A 20,828-nucleotide genomic window follows, 5' to 3' on the forward strand; every position below is an offset into this window, starting at 1 on the left:
CACTGGTTGTTGTTGTTGTTGTTATCTTTTAAATATGGGTTCTTCCTCCTTTGATATAACTTCTTCATACCAACCGTCTTATCTAAAGAAAATGTCCAACTACTACTCCAATGGACACTTGTCTCAGTAGCCAAAAGGTATAGTTAGGTTTGAAACTTCTTGGATTCAACTCTCTATTGCACTACCATCTCCTTCAGTAAAGGGTGATTCACGGGTGAGACAGGCTCAGTCATTTGCCGCATTCCTAATTCCAAAAGCTTATTCTCAGTGAAAACCCATGGATACAGAAGACTTATTTCAACTACTTCTTATGGATGCCTCTTCTCCATATGTGGATGCAAATGTGTGCAAAGTGACCTAAGAAATGATACACTAAGTGGGGCTTGAGTGCCACATCAGGAGATGGAACTGCTAACAAATGTTGGGGAAGGGGTTCTAAAAGAGGCTGGAATGAGGCTCTTTCATTGAGAAAGGTGTTGTGGAATGACATCTGCTCTTGCCAAAGCCAGGTCTCTCAGATCTCCCAACTAAAACAACACACAGTAACAACATCTCACAGAATCTTGACTGTATGTTTAATGCCACAGGAAGTCCCAGCAGCTTTAAATATCAATACTGAAAGAGACCTTCTAGAGTGGCTGGTTTGGACCTATCATTCTTCCAACTAGAAAACTGAGCCCCAGGGAGAAGAAAGAGGCTTGCCTTAATTAAGGTTAATGATTCCTTAGATGCAACACTGAGGCCGGGACTTAGATTTTCTGATCATCAGACCACTGTCTATAAGTCCTTCCCTTTTTCTTGATGAATGGGGCTGAGGGTGGTTGTTAATGTTAGACTAAGGTGAACACCAGTGGAGCAACAGCTATGGAGAGGAAAAAAAGAAGAGCCTGTATCCCACCTCCTCAGAGAAGGCCCAGCATGCCCACGAGCCTGACCCCACAAGCTTCCAGGATGAGAGAGCCCTTACAGACCCAGCAACAGGGCGGCAACTTCCTATGAATGATGCCAAGTGGGAGGGCCTGTATCCAGGACAAGTCTGTGTAGATCGTTTTTTTTTTTTAACATTCTCCTTCCTCACCACCAAATAAAATTACAGATACAATGCAAGTGTGTTTCTATACGTATTCCTTTAGATTAAGCAAGCCTCATCATGGTTTCAGGTGTCTCAATGAGAAAAATAAAATAAAATTGCACTTGTGGCCTCTCAGATTAAAGGCTGAGCTAAAATGAGGTTGCCCAGCCCACAGGAGGACAGGCCACACATGCTGATACAACTGGCCCAGCATGTCAAACCTGGAACTTGTGCTCAGCAGACTCAGAGACCCATGGGAACAATTCCTTCCCCCAAGGACAGCCAAGAGGTAGATAAATGCAATCAGCCACATGGATGGACGTAGCACACAGAAGCACCAGGTCGGTGGTGTAGAGGTGTCTTGGAGGAGGGACGGAGGGCCTGAAGGGTGGGGCCAGACTCTGGCTCTAATCACAGCAATTCCCCCTCCGAAGGAAAAGTGTTTGGTCATGAAAGAAATTCCCAGTACGCAGCAAATGTCTACAGCAGTGAGAGTGTGGAAGTCGAAGGTAGAGAAGTGATGCTGTTTTAAGGGTGACACACTTCTTCTAAAGGAACTACCAGGGCAGAGCTGCCTATAAGACCCATCTGAAGGGTGATGATGATGAACTGGGGGACCCTGGCACATTCATCCAGGCCGTGCATGACCCCTGAGTGGTCCTACCATCCTCGCTCCCCATAGAACTGCTGGCAAAAACTCCCCTCATGAGAGAACCATACTGGATCGAGGTGATGGCAAAAGGCACAGGCAACTCTGAGGGTTCAGTTTGCCTTCAATTTCTCCTTCAGCCTGAGGGAAGGGAAACGAGATAAAGGTCCAGATGATGCAACAAGGCTTCCAAGCCAAGCAGTTGCTATCAGAGCCACTGAGCGTCAGGCCCAGGAACCATGAACTCAGAGTGGAGTCAAGGCCCCTTCCTCTGGAATGAGAGGTTCAGCTCTGCCCTCCTCCTCAGGAAAAAATATCCTGAAAAGGAAAGCTGGCTTCTCACTGAGGTCATGTAGAACATCTGCTCAGCTGTGTCAGTCACCCTCAGGTTAAGCAGGAAGAATCCCTGAAGGAGGCATTCTGTGGATGAAGGCTGAGGCGCTCCGCTTACCTGGGACACACCACAAGTTTTAAATTACACACTCCCCCACATGCAGCACACTCACACATAACACATGCACAGAGACCCACGCCTCCACTGACTGACGTTCTTCTGACCCACCCCACACCCAGTCCTCCATCCCGCCCCAAAGATATCGTTCCCTGTAAACATGACAGCAGAGATGTCCACAGTTCTGGGACAGCCTGATAGTGATCTGAGGATAAGTCCTTGTCATTAAGTGCCCCGGTAGGTGATGTTGGTGAAGGTGGATGTGGCCTCTTTGTACAGTGGGTTGTTGGCCTGCGGAGAGAACAGAGCAACAGTGAATTCCTCAGCTCTCCCCTACCCACAAGGATTACGTTTCCTCTGAAAAGTCTACCCAAGACACCCTTCGCTGGGATATACCATAAACAAACGACTTAATGTTCCTTGTACCCCATATTCGCTCTTAAGATGGGAGTGGAGAGGAAATAAGAGTAGAGAGAAGGTAGAACATCATCCTCCTGCTATTTCTAAGGGGCTGAATCTAGCCTATTACTTTTTGGGGATCAGCAAACATTTCAGGATCACTTTTTGTCAGTATCATTTCTTGCCTCTCTCCTGAACTCTCTCTTTTGCCCTTCTCCCCACTTTTCCTTCCTTGTGACCGTGCTGGGGGACGTGAGCAGAGACAGGAAATGTAATAGGTAGTAGCTGAAACCAAGAGGACAGCTTTGGCTCAAAATAATTTTAATTTGTTCTCATCTCATCCCTCCAAGCCCTACCCACAAATTGTTGTGTTAGCAGGAAAAAATAAACCCTCTCTGGGTTTCCCAAGGTCTTTTCTTTTTTTTTTTTTTTTAATATTTATTCACTTATTTGGGTTGGGGGGCAGGGGCAGTGGGAGAGCATCTCAAGCAGACACTGTGTTGAGCACAGAGCCCAGTATAGGGCTCGATCCCACAACCCTGAGATCATGACTCCAGCCAAACCAAGAGTCACAGGCCTAACCTACTGAGCCACTCAGGCACCTCCCCCACCAAAATTTTTTCTAACAAAAAGTGACAAATACCATTAGATCTGGTGGTCTTTCCGAGTCATTTCAAGAACTGCAACACATTTTCACATGCCTCAGAGCTTCCAGATTTCTGTACTACACTACCAGAAACATCAGAAGTTTCTTGGGACCCTTGGGTACAAAGGCCTGAAGTCACCAGCAAATGAGAATAAGCTTTCAGCTTCCACCTGGACATGCATGGAGTCAAACAGCCGTTTGAGAGGTCCAGAAAAAAGTTAAAATGTGAAAAATGAGCCAAAGAAGAACTCAGTAAAATTAAGCATACAGAAAGTTTTCAGTAGATGCTTGTATCATTTAATTCTATCAGGATAAACTGCAAGGAGGAAATTTTTTAAAGATTTTATTTATTTATTTATTTATTTGACAGAGAGAGAGAGAACATGCACAAGTAGAGGGAGTAGCAGAGGGAGAGGGAACAAGAGTCCCTGACTCCTGAGCAGGGAGTCAGACAAGGGGCTCGATCCCAGGACCCTGGGATCACGACCTAAGCCAAAGGCAGATGCCTAACTGACTAAGCCACCCAGATGCCCCAAGGATATTTTTTAAGAGGTTGGTCCAAAAAGTAATTCCCATCATAACTTAATTCCCTCCCACAATTGGGCAAGCTGCTTAAGCTTTCTGTGCTTAGTTTCCTTACCTATAAAGTGGGAATAACAATGCTGCCTCCTATCTAGGGCTATTGTAGGTCTGGAAGAAGTTAACACCTAAAAGTCATTTAGAATACTTCCTGGCATACGGTGACTCCTCAGCAAAAGTTAGCTGTTTCTTTTTTTTTTTTTTCCCCTGTTTGTGTTTCATGCTTTGGACTTCATCAGTATATAATGTATTATATGTTCTCAGTGTAGGATTCTCAAGTTTGTCCTCTCCTCCTCAATTGGAGAAGTAGTCTCGTTTTCGTTGCATCAGTGTCCAGACAGAGCTGGGCCCTACCTGTGTTCAGACAGTACTCATTGATGTGGCCTGTTGTCACTGCACGGTAGGGAGAGAATTGGTGGTTTCCAGTAGGAATAAGGATAATGGGACCATCTCCCAATTTCCAGAACAGAGGCTAACTGGGAGATCAAGGGCTAGCTGAACCTGGCCCCCTTATGCACCTACAGCTTCCACCCGAGCCTCTCAAACCCATGACTTGAGAACACACCCAGCCCAGGCTCTTACTGTGTCCCATTTTGCTCTGGCTCGCTCTTCCTCAAATTTAGCAAACTCCTTCCGGTCATGGATGGTGATGAGAAGCTTCCAGATGAGCAGAGTAGCAAGGCCGATGAGCAAAATGGCCCCCATCACTGAAAGCAGGACCACCAGGATGTCAGGACCCTTGGGACACTCTGTCAGGAGAGAGCACAGAGCAAAAAAGTTGTGAATGTAGCAGGAATCACTTGAACTGGCTAGGAATAGATCTTCTTGACCAAGTAAGAAATTACTAGAAAGTTCTCTAAGGGAAACAAGACTTACAAAACACATCAACTAATTTTTTTAAAGGAAGAGGTGCTGATCTTTAAGACAGCAATAATCTGTCCCGAGTGGTTTAAGTTAGAGGTCATAAGCAGGTCACCCATGGCAGAATTTGACCTAAGTGTTTATTAAAAATCTGATTTTATGTTCACTACACAGGCATTAAAATAAAAACTTAATAAAAAATTTTCAATTTTTGTTGGCAACATTGAATAATCAGGAGATTCTTCCCCTGAAATTTCAAATTCTTCTTCTCTTTATTTTTTTTTTAAAGATTTTATTTATTTATTTGACAGACAGATTACAAGTAGGCAGAGAGGCAGGCAGAGAGAGAGGAAGGGAAGCAGGCTCCCTGCTGAGCAGAGAGCCCGATGTGGGACTCGATCCCAGGACTCTGAGATCATGACCTGAGCCGAAGGCAGCGGCTTAACCCACTGAGCCACCCAGGCGCCCGAAATTCTTCTTCTCTTTAAAAAAAAAAAAAAAACTGGGGCACCTGAGTGGCTCAGTTGTTAGATGTCTGCCTTTGGCTCAGGTCGTGATCCCAGGGTCCTGGGATCAAGCCCTGCATCTGGCTCCCTGCTCAGCGGGAAACCTGCTTCTTCCACTCCTTCTCCCCGTGCTTGTGTTCCCTCTCCCGCTATGTCTCTCTCCGTCAAAAAAATAAGTAAAATCACTAAAAAAAATTTAAAATAATAAAATAAAAAGGTCTGAAAACTCTGAACCCACAGGGCATCCCTGGTGAGATGTGAGGAGAAGCTGTCCCCTGTAGATGGGACACATTTTATAGTTTGCCAGAATTCTCACCATCCTCTTTTCTCCACTAAAGAGAAGCAACATGTAACTTGTCATTGAGGCCATGCTACCTTGCACTCTGGAGCTAGACTGCCTGGGTTCGAATCCTGGCTTACCACTTACTTTGCTATGTGACATTTAATAAATTATTTAAACTTTCTGGGTGTCTGTTTCCTATTTCTCCATGTTTAAAATGGAGAAAGTAATAGCACTGAACTCTAAAACTTATATAGAATAATTAAGTTAAATATATTTCAAGTACTCAGAAGACTGCCTGGCACAGACTCGTGCTCAATAAATACCAGCTACCGTTATTACTGGCCTTCTTGTTATATCTGATTGTTTTCACTAAGTTATTTACCTAGCTCCTGTAGACATTTGTGTTACCCTGATTCAGATACATACATCCCTGAGGGCTGGGAACCTAATGACCTTGTTAGAACACTTAAAGACCATGAAGCCTGCCAACCAAGAGAATATTTTGGGCTCCTTCCCAAAATATTTCATCATCTAAAATCCCAACCCTATTGAGAGGTGACTTCCTGTTTAAACCGAGTCAACAACCAACAAGGACAGAGGTGCGTCACCCTTCTGAGAGCCAAGTTGAATATGCTCCACAGAGCTCTGTTTCCCATAAACCACAGGTGTCTGATGGGTGACCTCACTCCAGTGACTTCTCAGGTGTTATGTAATTAGGTGTTTGGATATTTAAGTATTGATGGGTCTGGAGAGGATGTCACACCCACTTTCCACACTGTCTCCCACCTTCTTCTCTAAACATACACACTGCGCTCACCGCACACGACCCAAAAACAACCACCAACACAAACCCAAGCTGGCTATTTCCCAAGCCACCAAATTATAACCTGTCTATAATTAAAGGAACATCTGGAGAGAGGCTCTGAGGTCCCAGTGTCTGAATTCCCAGGAATGAAGGGTCCCAGTTCTTCTGGGAAAAACAATTGTGAATTCTCTGGAAGACAGGGCTGACCCTCAAACCTCAAAGTAAAATCTCTTCAATTCTGCATGTCAGTATGGGCAGGACAGGTAGAATGTCAGGAGACCTTCAGGGAGGGGCGCCTGGGTGGCTCAGTGGGTTAAGCCTCTGCCTTCAGCTCAGGTTGTGATCTCAGAGTCCAGGGATTGAGCCCCCGGATCGTGCTCTTGCTCAGCGGGGAGCCTGCTTCCTGCCACCACCACCCCTCCCCCACGCCTGCCTCTCTGCCTACTTGTGATCTCTGTCCATCAAATAAATAAATAAAATCTTAAAAAAAAGAGAGAGAAAGAGAGAGATCTTCAGGGGAAAACATCTGTTAAGCATTTATCCTGAAAGGGGTGGATGGCAAGTTTCCTGGTCACAGAAGCCAAGATCAAATGATCTCTAGACAGCTCCCCTAGCCACAGTGATGAGGAACCAAGAAAGACTGGGCAGGACTAGCAGATTTCACAGAAGTATAGGAAGTCCAGTTAAATGTGAATTTCAGATAAACAATGAATAGCTTTTCAGCCTGAGTATGTACTACATATTGCATGGGATATACTGTATTTGCCAGGCAACCCTATCTGGGAGTGATGAGGACCCAGCTCAGGGGATCCCACTCCATGCAGGCTGAACCCCACCCAGCCAATGCCAAGCCCTTTGGCAGTGCTCTCTCTACTGCCCTGAAGTGGCCCAGCCCTTCAGGGAGAGCATCTCCAAGGGCATGAGTTGGGGAAGAGAATGAGAATAATCTCCTTCTGTACTCCAGGACCTCAAGTGCTACATTCTGCTTGAAGCCAGAGCCCCTGAAAATCATCGGAGGTGGGAGGTGAGAGGAGAGGCATAACTTGGAATTCCGTGGCAACAAGATAGGAAATGTAGGTCTGGGATCCCATTTCTGAAGGGGTCTCCATCAGAAAAGTTACCCCCTCAGGGGTTATTTGTACCAGCTCAGGTTAGCACCATCTTTGTTCCCCACAACTCCAGGTAATAGGTTCTGGTCTAAGAACACCAAGCCAAAAGATTTTGGTAAGTGATACAGCGGAAGCATCAGCAAAGACTGTTGTAGGAAAGTAATGTTAAACCCAAAATTTCTTCCTTCTGAAATGAGGAAGGACAAAGGTGCAGACAGGGTGGGTATAGAAAAATCCATGAAATGTGTTAACACAAGTGGATGGGAAAGTGTTGGGGGGCCATGGCCAAATAACCCACATCCGCTCCCCCCAGATACATACCCACACTCCTCCCTTTCCCCTTCCCATGTCAACTTTCCCTTAAGTTAGTAAACAAAACAAAGGCTAGACCCTTTCTTTACCTTCCTTCTCCCTTCTAAAAGTGAGAGCCCTGGGAAAGGCTGGTGAACAATATCACAGGTGGGGGGCACCATGCTTTCCTCTACCCATGGGGCCAGCAACACGCTGGCTTATACAGATGTAGCAGTGCTTCTTCCCACTTTCACCCCCTTCCTTCTCCAAGCAGCCCAAATCCTCCTAGCAAGTATCAAGATGCATATAAGCCTGCCTGTCTCCTGGGCATATTCAGTCCTATGAATTCATTCAAAAACCATTTATCAAGTATCTCGATACTTGATATCATCTTGATACTTGATACTTGCTATCATCTACAGTTTCTGTAGATGACTGAGCCTAGTATGGATATAACAATAGATGAGACAGACAGTCCCTGTGCTCATGTAGCTTGTGATCTACAGAGGGAGATGGGGGACGAAAGAAAGCAATTTAATGCTGTGATGAAGGCCCTTCTAAGGGAAGCACAGTTGCTCTGGGAATGGAATAGAAGCACCCAACCGAAGCAGCAACACGGGTGCTGCAGGAGGTCTGAGAAGGCTCATTAGGAGAAGTGATATGTCCAAGACAGAGGCACTCAAATACTGGGGTGTATCACAATTGCCAGGAACACTAATCAGGAACACAGAGGCTCATGGAAGTAGGACAGGGCTCAGGACTCGGGTTTTGTTTTGTTTTTTAAAAGGGGGAACATACAAAAGTTTGAGACCCACTTTTCTAAAGCAGGGACCAGCAAACTATGGTCTGGGAGCGAAATGTGGCTTGCCATCTGTTTTTGTAAATATGCTTGAGCTTGTGCATTAAATATATGCTGCTTTCCTGTTACAATGGCAGAGTAGTCATGGCAGAGACCCCATGGTCTGCAAAGCCTGAGATATTTAACATCTGGCCCTTTGCAGAAAGAGTTTGCTGGACCCTGGTCTGAAGGAAGATCTGAAGAAATTGCTCCAGCTGTTAAGAATGTCAAGCAACTGACTGATTTAGTCTCTGCCTTCAGACATTGTTCCTTCACTCCCATAAGTTCCTGTCTACCCTCTGCCATACCATAGCCCTTGTCCCTCAACAGGGTCATTATCGATTTACGTGTCCCTCTCCCCCAGCCTGTGAGTGCCACATCTGCTTATTGTGATATTCCCAGCACCAAGTCCACTGGCTGATATATAATAAGTACTCGAAAATATTTTCTAATGATTCATAGCTTAGTCTGTTAAGCGAAAGGAAGGAGACAGAGGAGGTGAGGGGAAGCAACAAATCTACTGTGACTGGATGGGGACAAGCCTGTGGTTGGTCTGTGCATATGACAGATGAGTTCCTCCTGCTTCCAGAGGGCCTTGAGAGCAAGCACTAGCTTTTCAGTGTTCAGGACACCTTGGGTTGTTGCCTCAAACACAGCACCATGTCTCACGGTCAAGACCTTAAACATCAGGCCTTCCCTTGAAGCACCAAGCTGCTTGCCCTGGGCAACCACCGAGCTTTTAGTAGAGCAGGTGCTGAACAGTCCTAGACTTTAAATTCCATACTTCTGGGGCGCTGGGTGGCTCAGTGGGTTAAGCCTCTGCCTTCGGCTCAGGTCATGATCTCAGGGTTCTGGGATGGAGCCCCGCATCAGGTTCTCCTCAGCAGGGTGCCTGCTTCCCCCCCCCCTCTCTGCCTGTCTCTCTGCCTACTTGTGATCTCTCTCTGTGTCAAGTAAATAAAGAAAAAAAATAAATTCCTTACTTCTTAACATTGTCACCTCAAAAACTGCCATGATATATTTTGTCCCTTCATGGGGTCCATATCTACCTCTTTTTTCCAAAAGGTTTTACTTATTTATTTTAGAAAGAGAGAGAGCATGAGTGGGTGGAGGGGCAGAGGATGAGGGAGAGAGAGAATCTCAAACAGACTCCCCGCTGAGCACAGAACCCGGTGCAGGCTCAATCCCATGACCCTGAGATCGTGACCTGAGCCAAAATTAAGTCCAATGTTTAGCCAACTGAGCTACCCAGACACCCCCTACCTTCTTCCTGTCCTTACCCACATTTTTACTTTTCTATCTCCTCAATTAGCAAAGTTGCTTTCTCACTAATATATGTATTTAAATATCACTCATATCCCAACAACAGGCCCTAACTTACCACTTGTAAGGTCAGTCTTAACCTGGTTGTTCTGTGTAAGAAGAGTGATGGGTAGAAATTATTGCCTACCATGGCCCTGAGGGTTTACTCACCTGGCTCTTCTACCACATAGAGAATGGACTTCCCACTCGAGTCTTCATAGTACTGGAATCTGACGACACAGTCATCCTCATTCTTGTATGTACAATTCACTGCATCCTTGCCAGTATCCTCTGAGAAAGAGAAAAAGATGGGAGAATGAAAAACGACTCAATTTGTGGAAGACGGGGCCATCCCCAAGCTGCAGTTATGGGATTTCTGAGAAAGTATGCAATAGGAAACCCTATGCCTTACATTAGGCAAGATGTCTAGATTTGAGATGGCCTGGCAGTTACCTCTAGATGACCCTCACTTCTATATTTTGTTCCTCACTTCTGTATTTTTGTTCCTCACTTCTGTATTTTGTCCCTCATGAGCCCTTTTAGGTTCTTACTCATTATTCTGGAAGAGACATGACATAACACATTACATGGTCTGATTCAAAGCCTTGCTCTCCCACCTGCTAGCTGTATAATATTGAGGAAATTACTTGAACTCATTGTCTCTCTCTTCCTTCATTTGTAAAAGGAAAATGATACCCCACCTCACAAGGCTGGTAGAGAACCCAATGGCATAAAGTGAACAGTACCAAACACACAGTGGGTGTTCCCATCCCTCCCTTTCCCTTCTCTGCTTGCCCAATGATTCGTAACAATTAATTGACTCAGCCCTTATATTTCTTCCATTTCTACTTCTGATCTAGTGTTCCTCTCCAGAGCCATCCCCTCTTCTCTGATTCTCCTCACATTTTGTAGGCTTCATCCCTTCTGATTCTGAACCCTCTTATTCTGACAGAGAAATTACAGGTATCCCTCCATCAGCTCCACTATATCCTCCAGTGATGAAGCCAGATGGGTAAAACTGACATGTGATGAGGTTAAGCAAATGTCCCAAAATCGCACCACAAGTGTATAATGGAGCAGAACTAGAACTTGAGTCTCAGAGCACATCCTACAGCCTGGAACTCAACAAGCCTTCCGAAAACCAGTGGTGTAAGAATACCAATGGAAAGGGTGAGGATTTCCGGATTTAGTTCTAAGCTTAACTTGTTCACGCAGGTTATGTAACTTTCCTGAGATTCCATTTCCTCATCCGCCAAATGAGGATAGCAACAGTCCTACAGTTGTTCTTTACTGGGTTGTAGAGAAAAGGATAAGATGATGGGTATGGAAGGACACTTTCATAACTTTTGTAAGTTATACAATTCCACATAAACGAGCATTCATTGTTATGATTATCATGGCATGGAGGGAGGGGGCAAGAGAAATACTTATCAGCTACCCTGTGATATCCATCTGGTCTAGGTAATAAAAAGCCCTTACATCTCTCTCAGCAGTCTCCCCCGCTCCCAAGTTAATCATCGCATACACCCAATCTCCTCCAGAGAAAAAGCCATCTCTTCAAACTCAATCCCCAAATTACTACCCTCACTCCCAGCCCCACCTCTGATATTAGCCAAAGGGTCCAGAGATCTGACCTTTTTCTATAACACCCCCAGCCAGAAGCTGAGTGACTGGTTGTATCTTACTGGGGCTCTCACTAAAAAAACAAGTTTCCTGCCTTCGTGGGAGATGGTAATCTCTTGAGAGATTACCATCTCCCTGCTACCAGCCAATGCCTAGCTGACCCAGATAATCATATCAGACATTCTGACAGCAGCAAAGATGATCGCCTTTTAAGTCAAGGTAAAGTAAAAACCAGAATAATTGCAAGCAAAAGTTTTGCTCCCCAATGGATTTTTTATCTGCCTTATTCCAGGAAGGGCTCTAGCATAGTGAGTTTAGCTACAAATCCATAAAGGTGAAGGTTTCCCTCCAAAACAGCAAAGTGGTATGCCTGGGCACTGTTTAACACTCTTAGTTAAGTAAACTCTATAAATGCTTATAAGCTTCCTAAAATGATGCCTGTCACTCTGGCCTCAGTTTCTTCGTCTGTAAAATGAGATGGAAAGCAAATTTAGGGCTGCCTGAAATCAGGCATACTTTCAAGGTTACTTGTAGGATCTTGCTGAATCTGTGGGTGCTGGGAAGCAGATCGGGGAGGGACTGTGGAACCAACTAGTAGAGTGGAGGAGAACTCAGGGAAGACAGTTTTTATGGAGTGCCTAGCATGCATCAGACCTACACAACATGCCTTTGAGGTGGGAATTACTCTCCCATGTTACTGATGAGAGTTGGACAGATTCAGGGATTAACTCACAATTTTAGACGCTGTGTGTGTGTGCGCGCGCGCGCACGCGTGCGTGTGTATGTGTGCACAACTCTGAGACATGCTGAACTTACTAAGCTCCTTCACAGACTCGATCTCATCACGACAGTACTGGCTGCAGGTATTGTCCTCATGGAGGGCTCCTCGGTCAAATTTCTTACACTCCACACACTCCCTAAAAGAGAGGACACAGAGATTAAGACAAGGGAGGAACAAACTGCAAGGTTTCAGTCTGACTCGGACCTCCATACACCAGAAAGCTGCTCCACCTCAGAAAACAAACACCTGTACTACAATCCCGGGGGCCCAGAGGGTCAAGTCTGGAGTTCGGGGTGGGAGGCGTGGCAGGCAGAGGGCCCCAGCACCCTCATTAAACTCTGTCATGGCCCATCTGACAGGAAGTGAAGCCTATCAAGTTTGGGGAGCCTTAAAGACAGAATAGCTCATGTAATCTGGGAGCCCAGCGCAAAGGAAAATATTAGGTCCCTTGTTCAAAAATGACTAAGACTTACAACACAGGGCCAGCAAAGCAATAAACCAAGTGTGGGGCCCTTCTAAGCACAGGGTACAGATGCATAGGTTGCACACCCACGAGTCCAGGCCTGCTTAAAGCGGCAAGAGAAATGGCAGGAGCATCCCCTGATCCCCAGATGAGTGATGTGCGTACCCGTGACCTTCTCTCATCCTTGTCCTTCATAACTGCAGTCCCACATCTCCCACAGCATCAGACCATCAGTGCTGGGATGTTCCCTGGAAACTCCCCGGTTTAGCCTTCTTCCCAACTCAGGGTTTCAGGACGCCACCCCCAGAGATCAGGTTTCTCTACCTGGAGTCCCCAAGGGTATTACTTTGACCCCTGCCCGGTTGGCTCTCCCTCCAACATTGCCCCAACTTTCCAGTGGAAAGAGGAAAGCAAGCCTCTTAGCCGTAGCAGACTCCTCTTCTAAAGCTTTGGTGAGTAAGAGACAGACCCTGGAGTTGGGGGTGGGGATGGATTCTAGCCTGGGGGACCCTCCTGCTCCTTCCAGCCCCCAGCTCTCTCCAACTCACTTCAGGGCCCACTCACTTCTTAAAGGTGCAGGCGTCAGGGCAGGTGGGGCACTTCTCACAGGTGTCCCCGTAGGAGCCAGGCTGGATGCACACGCAGCTGCCGCACTCACACTTGCCCCGGCCGCTGCACAGCAGCCCGTTGCTGGACATGCAGGTGTCTGTGCGCGTGGTGCAGTTGCAGTAGTAGCCGGTCCAGTCCGAGTCACACAGGCAGTCCCCACAGCTGCACTGGCCATGACCTGGAAGCACACAATGGGGGGCAGGGGGACAGTAGGTGAGGATCCCCACCATCCCCCCTCCTCCTACCACAATCGCGAGCACCACACTGAATGGTTCACCGCCTTCCTTTTTATTTTTTCATTTTTATTTTTATTTTTATGTTCAGTTAGCCAACATAGAGCAGATCATAAGTTTTTGACGTAGTGCTCAGTAATCCATTAGCTGCTCATCACACACGTGCCCGTGATGGGTATTAAGGAGGACTCAGGGCCTTCTACGTTTTCCTTTGATTGGCCCCAGGCCAGATCAACTGCCTGCCCTGTATTCTTCTGGCACTTACATGGACCTTTATTTTAACCCTTATGATGAGCCCATTTGCTTGCCTATCCGTTTTTCTTTCTAGACTGTGAGCTCCACGATAGGACAGGACACATCAATTTGTCCACCAGGAGAGATTAGCATGACATCTAAAACAGAGGAGGCAGGCAGTTAATGTTTTATTTACTCAACAAATATTTCTTGAGCTCCGGGTGGGCACTGGAGGTTTGTCAGTGAACAAGACAGGCACGGTCCCTATGACCCTGGAGCTTGTGTCCCAGTTAAATTCCTGGGAAACAGACCTAACGTTCACCAGTGTGTGCCTTGTGCTGTGTTATCGTAGTGTGGGAAAGATGCACTCACCGTACTGCAGGAGAGTGGGAATGGGAGCGAGGGGCGTGGGGTGGGGGTTAGGTTGGCTAAATGCAGGTGTTACCTCTCAGAGCTACACCCCCCTGATCACTTAACAAGGCTTGAAAACTTGGCTCCCAAACTCGGAAGAAAAGATGACTCATTCTCAAGGATTCTGAATCAGGAAGAAGGGGATGAATAATAAAAACCTGATTGTTAATCAGAGGAAAGGCAGGGAGCAAGGGGGAAGTAACCTCAGTTCGTCTGAAAACCATGCCACTGATAAGAGCTAAAGAGCCCCAAGGTAGTAGAGGAGAGGGAGGTGCCTAGGCAGGCTCAAACAGCCTGCTCACTGGTGCCTTCTGCCCCCCAGTGACAGCCGCGCAAGCGGGGGGCCCCCACACTGTCCACTACACCCAGCTTTCAGTGACGGCTCCTGGACAGGGAAAGGCCGACACTACAGAGGACTGGCAGCACTCAGAGGCCTTGGCTGCCTCAGAAACTCCATAGTGTTTCCTTTGTGCGGCCAAATAAAGGGATCTTTGAGAAGACGGACTGCCAGGCCAGAGGGGCATGAGGCTGGGCGTCAAGTGGCAGGCTAGAGCCAGCAGGCCTTTCCCAAGCTCTGGCAGGGTCAGCCCTTAGAAGGAAGCCACAGTGTGGTAATGTCACAGGACGGGCACCCCGCCAGCAAAAGGGTGGCTGAGCCTGGGTTCACAGAGAAGTCAGAGGAGGGGGGTGAGGAGTGAAGAGAAAGTATAAAAAAGAGGAGGGAAATAGGAAAGAAGGCAGCAGGGGAGGGGTGGAGATGAGGGAGGGGAAGGGGACAGGGAGGCACAGGCATTTCAGGTCCTGGGGAACACACCCACTTTCCCTAAACAGCTGGACCTTTGGGGCGGATGCCTAGCTCCACTCCCCTGCTTTATGAGCCAGCACTTTGTTTGACATTCTACTTCCTCCATGAAGCCACCCAGGCTTCCACTGCCTACAGTGAGTTTCTCTGCAGTGGACTCGTATAACTAACTATTCCCCCAGGACCCCTCACTTCTGGCAGGTTCTGCCTCATGCTGTGAGTTGTCCGTAGGTAAGTTAATTCAGGGCAAAACTGTCTTATCCATGCCTCTCGATCCCACAATGCCACAGCACAGAGCCCAGCTCGGGGGCGCCCCATCAATCTATGCTCATGGACGTGGCAGGTGGAGGGTCCCTTGAGGACAAGGATGCACTCCCTATTGTCTGAGGCAGGGTGTTGATAACATGTAACCATAAAGGTCATAGCCCAGTGGGAAGGGGGGTGGGGGGAGGTCAGAGGCTGGGGAAAAAGCCAAGTCGCGGCACGCCATCCCCACAGCAAAGAACAGACCACAGGCCAGCAGCTCTGGGGAGAGACAATGATGAACCAGTGTACAAGCTGAGAGGTCAGGAATCATGCACGACCCTGTTCACCCATTTGGACTCGGTGCCTGGCACAGGTGTTCAATAAGTGTGTGTCCCTGAGTATCTATCACTGGAGAGTGTAACAGTGGCACCACGGGGTCTAGACCCCAAACCAGTGGGCACACAACACTCTGGCTGGAAGCCGGGGAGGGAGCCATTTCGGAGACTACAGTAGCTGCCTGGGGTTTCCCCAGGAATTAGGCTGTAGCACACCGGGGACAAGTTGCTCTTGCACTGGTAGGAGGCAGGAAGCAGGCTGCTGACCCGGGCAGCTTTGTTTTCTGGCTTCAGGGTGGCCAGCAGACGAAGGAAATGCACTCTGGACGGGATCCCTCCCACGTGGTGTCACAACAGACCAGGATCCATGAGGAGGTGGCACAGAGGAGGCGTAGACCTCCTTCTGTCCCTGGTGCCCCCCGAGGGGCAGTCTTTAGTCTCCCACATCAAACTTGCCCATTCCCCTTGGCACTCTGAATACGATGGAAGTACTATTAAACATTAAAATGAGCCGAAATTCCTGCCTCACCCCCTAATTCAAACTGCTATTGGTGTGTGTGTGTCTGTGTATACCTGATCTCTCTGTCTCTCCCCTAATCTCCTTGATTCATTTCTCCAATCTCTCTCCCTCTCAGATTTTGTTGGCGTGAGCAAAGGAAACAATGTTGCAGGTAAAAAAAATAAGCCATTTTTCTGTTATGTGGACATGCTTTAGAATGACACAGATTTACCTTTCTGATCAAACTTTTTTAAAGACTGATGTTAGAGTGAACATTTGAGTGGATGAGCTCAGCTCGTTAAGCCCCAATGCAAAGGAAGCCAATCTGAGTCATAGTTTAGATCACCATAGAAGCTAATTACAATCTCTGTGGATTGGCCACAGCATACACCCAAAACCCAATCCCAACCAGTTTGCAAATGTCTTCCATCTTTCTGTCACAAGAGGGATCAAGCCTCAGCCATCAGAGCCTAGCAAAAATCTATCCCTACTCAGAGCTGCCTGTCTGCCTGTCTGCTGCTAAGAGTCAGCATGTCTGCAGATAAAGACTTAATCACATTAGTTTGATTTCTTCCAGCTGGGAAAGCATCCTCGGAGTGGTCTTTGGGGCAAGGAAAAAACAGCTTGAGATTTCCAATGGGGCTCCAGATCTTACTGAATTTTTGTCATGAGAAGGACAAAACCTCAAAATCCTTCAGGGAAGAGGACTCAGCATCATAATTCTGCATCGGCAGGCTGGACCTCTCAACGGCAGGTGCTTTTGCCCATTTATGTCCTGTCCAGCGTGCCGCACATGGTTCCTAAGCAAAAGAGGACCTGACGTTTTCATTTTTTCACTTAATTTAAATTTATTTAACTTTTGCTTACATTATAATTCCACTTGGTGAATTTAAATTTAAATAGCCACATGTGGCTACTATATTTGACAGTGCAGATCTGGGACAAAGTGCCAAGAGTGATAACAAAACAGTGCCAACATAACAACAGAGCTTACAATTTTCCCACCACTGTTCCAAGTGTATGGGCTCCTTAAATGGGCTCCATTGCCTTGCTTTTTTTTTTTTTTTTTTTTTACTATTTTCCAAGTCTTATAATGAAAAGACAAATTAACATAAAAGAAATATTCCTAACTTTACTAGATATTCTGATATATATTTTCCAAACCTGTAGCTACTAAAAATCTAATTACCATCAGTCAGTGATTTTTTTTTTTTTTTACCTAAAAAGGGCGTTGGTCCCTAACCTTGAAATGATTAGGACGAACCAGTGACTTAAAGTATTAGCAGAAGGGCAGATGAAAGAAAAGAAGAAAACTGTCTTCACCTTCGAGCTTCCCCACCCTGCCCCGTGCCATTCTAGGAGGGAAGTCCCTCGGAGCCCAAGCTCACTTCCGCCTCTGTGTGCACCCCAGAAGCAAGGACTTGGGGAGCTGAGAGGGATTAAAGAGAACCTCCTTCTGTTTTCCACTGTGGGAGTGGGACACCATCCACACCATCCATTCGGCTCTGCCTGCCGGGCCTTGGGCCTAAAGTCTCCAGAGGCCACAGACGAGCGAGTGTGCGTGGGGATGGGAATGCGGGTGGTTCTACTCACCTGAGCACATCTCCCCCTTGTAGCGGACGCAGGAGAAGTCATCACACTCGCAGTACTTGCCCGTGATCTTGCCGAAGTCACTGCTGTGGCAGACGCACTGGCCACACAGGCATTCGCCGCGCTGGCTGCAGGCGGGCTGGCCCTCCTGGGGGCTGCACTCGTCCTGCTGGGAGGGCCGGTAGTCCTCTTCCGAGCACTCGCACTGGGACCCCAGCCAGCCGGGCCCGCAGAGGCACACCCCGCACTCAAAGGTCCCGTTGCCATTGTTGCAGCGGGGGCTGGAAGGCTCAGCATGGGCCTGACATGCACAGTCACAGTCGAAGGTGACCTGGACCGTAAGGCTGTCTTTGAAGCCCACAGGCTTGATGGTGAAGGACTTCTCCTTCTCCTGGGGGCAGCCGCGCACCTTGGCCTCAATGCTGAAGCTCACCTGGGAGGAGAATAGGATCGCATTCAGACTCTGGTTGACCCTGTTAACACTCCAGTCCCAGAGGGAAAGAAGCTGGGCCCTGTGCTATCCTGCCCTACCCAGGGAATACCAAACTGGGGGGGGGGGGGGGTTAGCCCCCAGCAACTTGGAGTTCTTCAGCCTCCCCACGACCCAGGTCTGCAAAGCAAAAAGAAGAGCCTGGGGACAGCGGTTCGGTTATATCTGGCTGGGTGCACAGACATAATTTATAGGCGTGGGCTATGCTGGGGTTTTTAAATTCCACATATGAAATAAGCCAGCTCGTGCAGAACAGAACCTGTGATCTTATAAACCTTCTGCTCTGGCCAACTAAGCCAGCTGAACTAAGTACACAATGTCATATGTCTTTGTAGCAAGACACACAAAGCATATTTTGCACCACACAACACCACACAGTGACCAACCACAGGTTTAATTTCCATAGGACATTTCATCACTTGTTCCGTCATATACCTTTCTGGCCAATATTTCTTGGATAGGGTAAGTGCACCTGTTCTAGAATATAGATAGACAGACATATGGACAGGTGGATAGAGATTGGTATATACATGCTGTAGATACAGATGGTCTAGGTATAATAGCTACCCCCCCCCTTTTCGGCTTCCCTCCCTCTTCACCAGCCCCTCCCCTTTAGGCAGAAGCAGAAGAGAACCCACCACTTAGGAAAGAAAGCCCTAGAGGCCACAGAGGGACTGGAGGAGCAGAATGAACACGTGCATTCTGAAAGCCTATGAGAGTGGGTGTTTGGTCTCTTTTGCCGGTTCCGTTTGCTGTTGAATCTCCAGCAGCTAGAACAATGCCTGGCACGAAGTCAGTGCACAGTAAATACCTGCCCATGACACTGCCGTCTCACATTGTAGAGGGAAGAAAGACATTACCTTCGGGGAGGTTGGAGACTGGTTGGAGCTGAATGCAAGAAATATTTTCATTTGCAAACAACTATGCATATGCAAACAGAGGTAATGTAAATGCACATTTTTTAAAAATCCTGATGGTGAAGGTTACCTAACAGAGACATTTAGACAACAGAAGCCTCAGAGGAAAAGGCTGGCAGCTCCACGATATCTAACCTCTCACGACCTTCAGGAAGAAGGTGCTGGGAAGGAAGGGGAGGGGTGCCCAAAGACGCTCGGGGGGTACAGGCCTTGCCCAGCTCAGCCCACCTCACCGTGTCTCCAATCTTGAGTCCGACACAAGACTTAAGACCTGGGATGACCTCGTTGTTGAGACAGGTGGCATTGAAGGACAGAGACAACTCCTCAGGGAGGTCACGCACCTCCAACTCTACTTTAGAGCGGATTTTCTAAGCAGGAAGAAGCAAAAGAAGGTAAGGAGATGAGCTGAGAGGAACTAATTCCATCCCAAACAAATTCTATTGGGGGCCCCGGGATTCACGCTGGCAGTACCGATGCTGAGGCCCGCCTAGAAGCTGCCAGAAGAGAGCACCCCTAGGAGTGTGTTTCTTACTACATTTTCTGCCCAAGACCTGCTTCTCTCTCTCTCTCCCTCTCTCTCTCTGCACTGGTGCCTGGGTGACTCTCGGTAAAATCTAAATCAGTTCCACCCTCCTGCAAGCCTCAAGGATGTGCTAAAAGGGAGTGCCGGTACTGGTCCCCTTGGAGAGTGGCCATTTTTACCAGATTTTTAACCAACCTCACCTTCCCCAGGGCTCAGCTTCTTCTCCTCCTTGCTGCTGGAGCCCTGTCCCTCACCCTGTCCTTCCTCCGATTTCAGGACTCTGCTCCTTCCTGCCTCACCACCCACCCCACCCTCTTCTTCCCTTCCACCTCCTCTAAGCTCTTCACCCGTCGCCCCTAACACTCCTTGGCATTCCTTTCAGAGCCATTTCTCTCATAGAAGGCTGCATTCCTCCCAGGGCCAGCCATCCGCGAGCCTCTAGAAAAATAAGAGGAATGGGGGCGCCTGGGTGGCTCAGTGGGTTAAAGCCTCTGCCTTTGGCTCAGGTCATGATCCCAGGGTTTTGGGATTGAGCCCCGTTCTGGGATCAAGCCCCTTGTCGGGCTCTCTGCTCGGCAGGGAGCCTGCTTCCCTTCCTCTCTCTGCCTGCCTCTCTGCCTACTTGTGACCTCTTTCTCTCTCTCTCTGTCAAATAAATAAATAAAATCTTTAAAAAAAAAAAAGAAAAAAGAAAAGAAAAGAAAAATAAGAGGAAGTCCAGGAAGGCTGCATGGTGGGCTAGCATCCAGGACTCCCGAATCTGAACCCTCCTGGGTCATGCCAAGCGAGGTGGATTCCTAGCAGGCCTATTCCCAGCCCAAGACACTTACGCCATATGCATCAACAATGAGCTGAAGGACATTGCTGGAGTTGGCAGACAGAATCCCCACTGTGGTCCCTGGGATGAGCTCGCTGTAGTTCTAGGAAGACAAAGGATGTGCAAGGCTGACTGAATGAAGAGGAGGGTGGTTTCCCTGGTGGTTTCCAAAGGCCTCCCCAAATCAGACTGAGGGTCTTGAAATGAAGATTGAGGGAACAAAGGGGTGTTTACTTGTTACTGCCAGTAATAAATCTAGCAGTTTTTCAGCCCTGAATAAAATAAAATAAATAAAATTTTAAAAATAAAAATAAATTAATTAATTTAATTAAATAAATATTTTTAACAAATAAAAAAATAAAAACAAGGAACTTCTCATACCCCTCACCCCCACCAAATGACTCCCCTCTGGTTCTGCAAACACCAGCACACCCGTTCTGCTAGGTTCAAAGTTGGGGGAGAGA

At 47.5% G+C, this 20,828-nt stretch overlaps 1 protein-coding gene across 1 annotated transcript in view; it reads right to left on the reverse strand.

The window, feature by feature from the left end:
- Window positions 1-1,060: 1,060 nt before the first annotated feature.
- The window catches only part of LOC111158107 (integrin subunit beta 3), a 48,848-nt gene continuing 29,080 nt past the window's right edge, over window positions 1,061-20,828 (reverse strand). The window contains exons 8-15 of the mRNA XM_022519953.1: window positions 20,378-20,467; window positions 19,258-19,392; window positions 17,621-18,050; window positions 13,223-13,445; window positions 12,231-12,331; window positions 9,963-10,082; window positions 4,379-4,545; window positions 1,061-2,463 (exon numbers count right to left, since the gene is read on the reverse strand). Of these exons, the coding sequence (XP_022375661.1) occupies window positions 2,398-2,463; window positions 4,379-4,545; window positions 9,963-10,082; window positions 12,231-12,331; window positions 13,223-13,445; window positions 17,621-18,050; window positions 19,258-19,392; window positions 20,378-20,467 (1,332 nt within the window). The 3' untranslated portion in view covers window positions 1,061-2,397. The remainder of the gene's footprint in view (window positions 2,464-4,378; window positions 4,546-9,962; window positions 10,083-12,230; window positions 12,332-13,222; window positions 13,446-17,620; window positions 18,051-19,257; window positions 19,393-20,377; window positions 20,468-20,828) is intronic.

This window comes from Enhydra lutris, unplaced genomic scaffold (assembly GCF_002288905.1).
Source record: "Enhydra lutris kenyoni isolate GAN:26980312 unplaced genomic scaffold, ASM228890v2 scaffoldscaffold57, whole genome shotgun sequence".
NCBI lineage: Eukaryota > Metazoa > Chordata > Mammalia > Carnivora > Mustelidae > Enhydra > Enhydra lutris.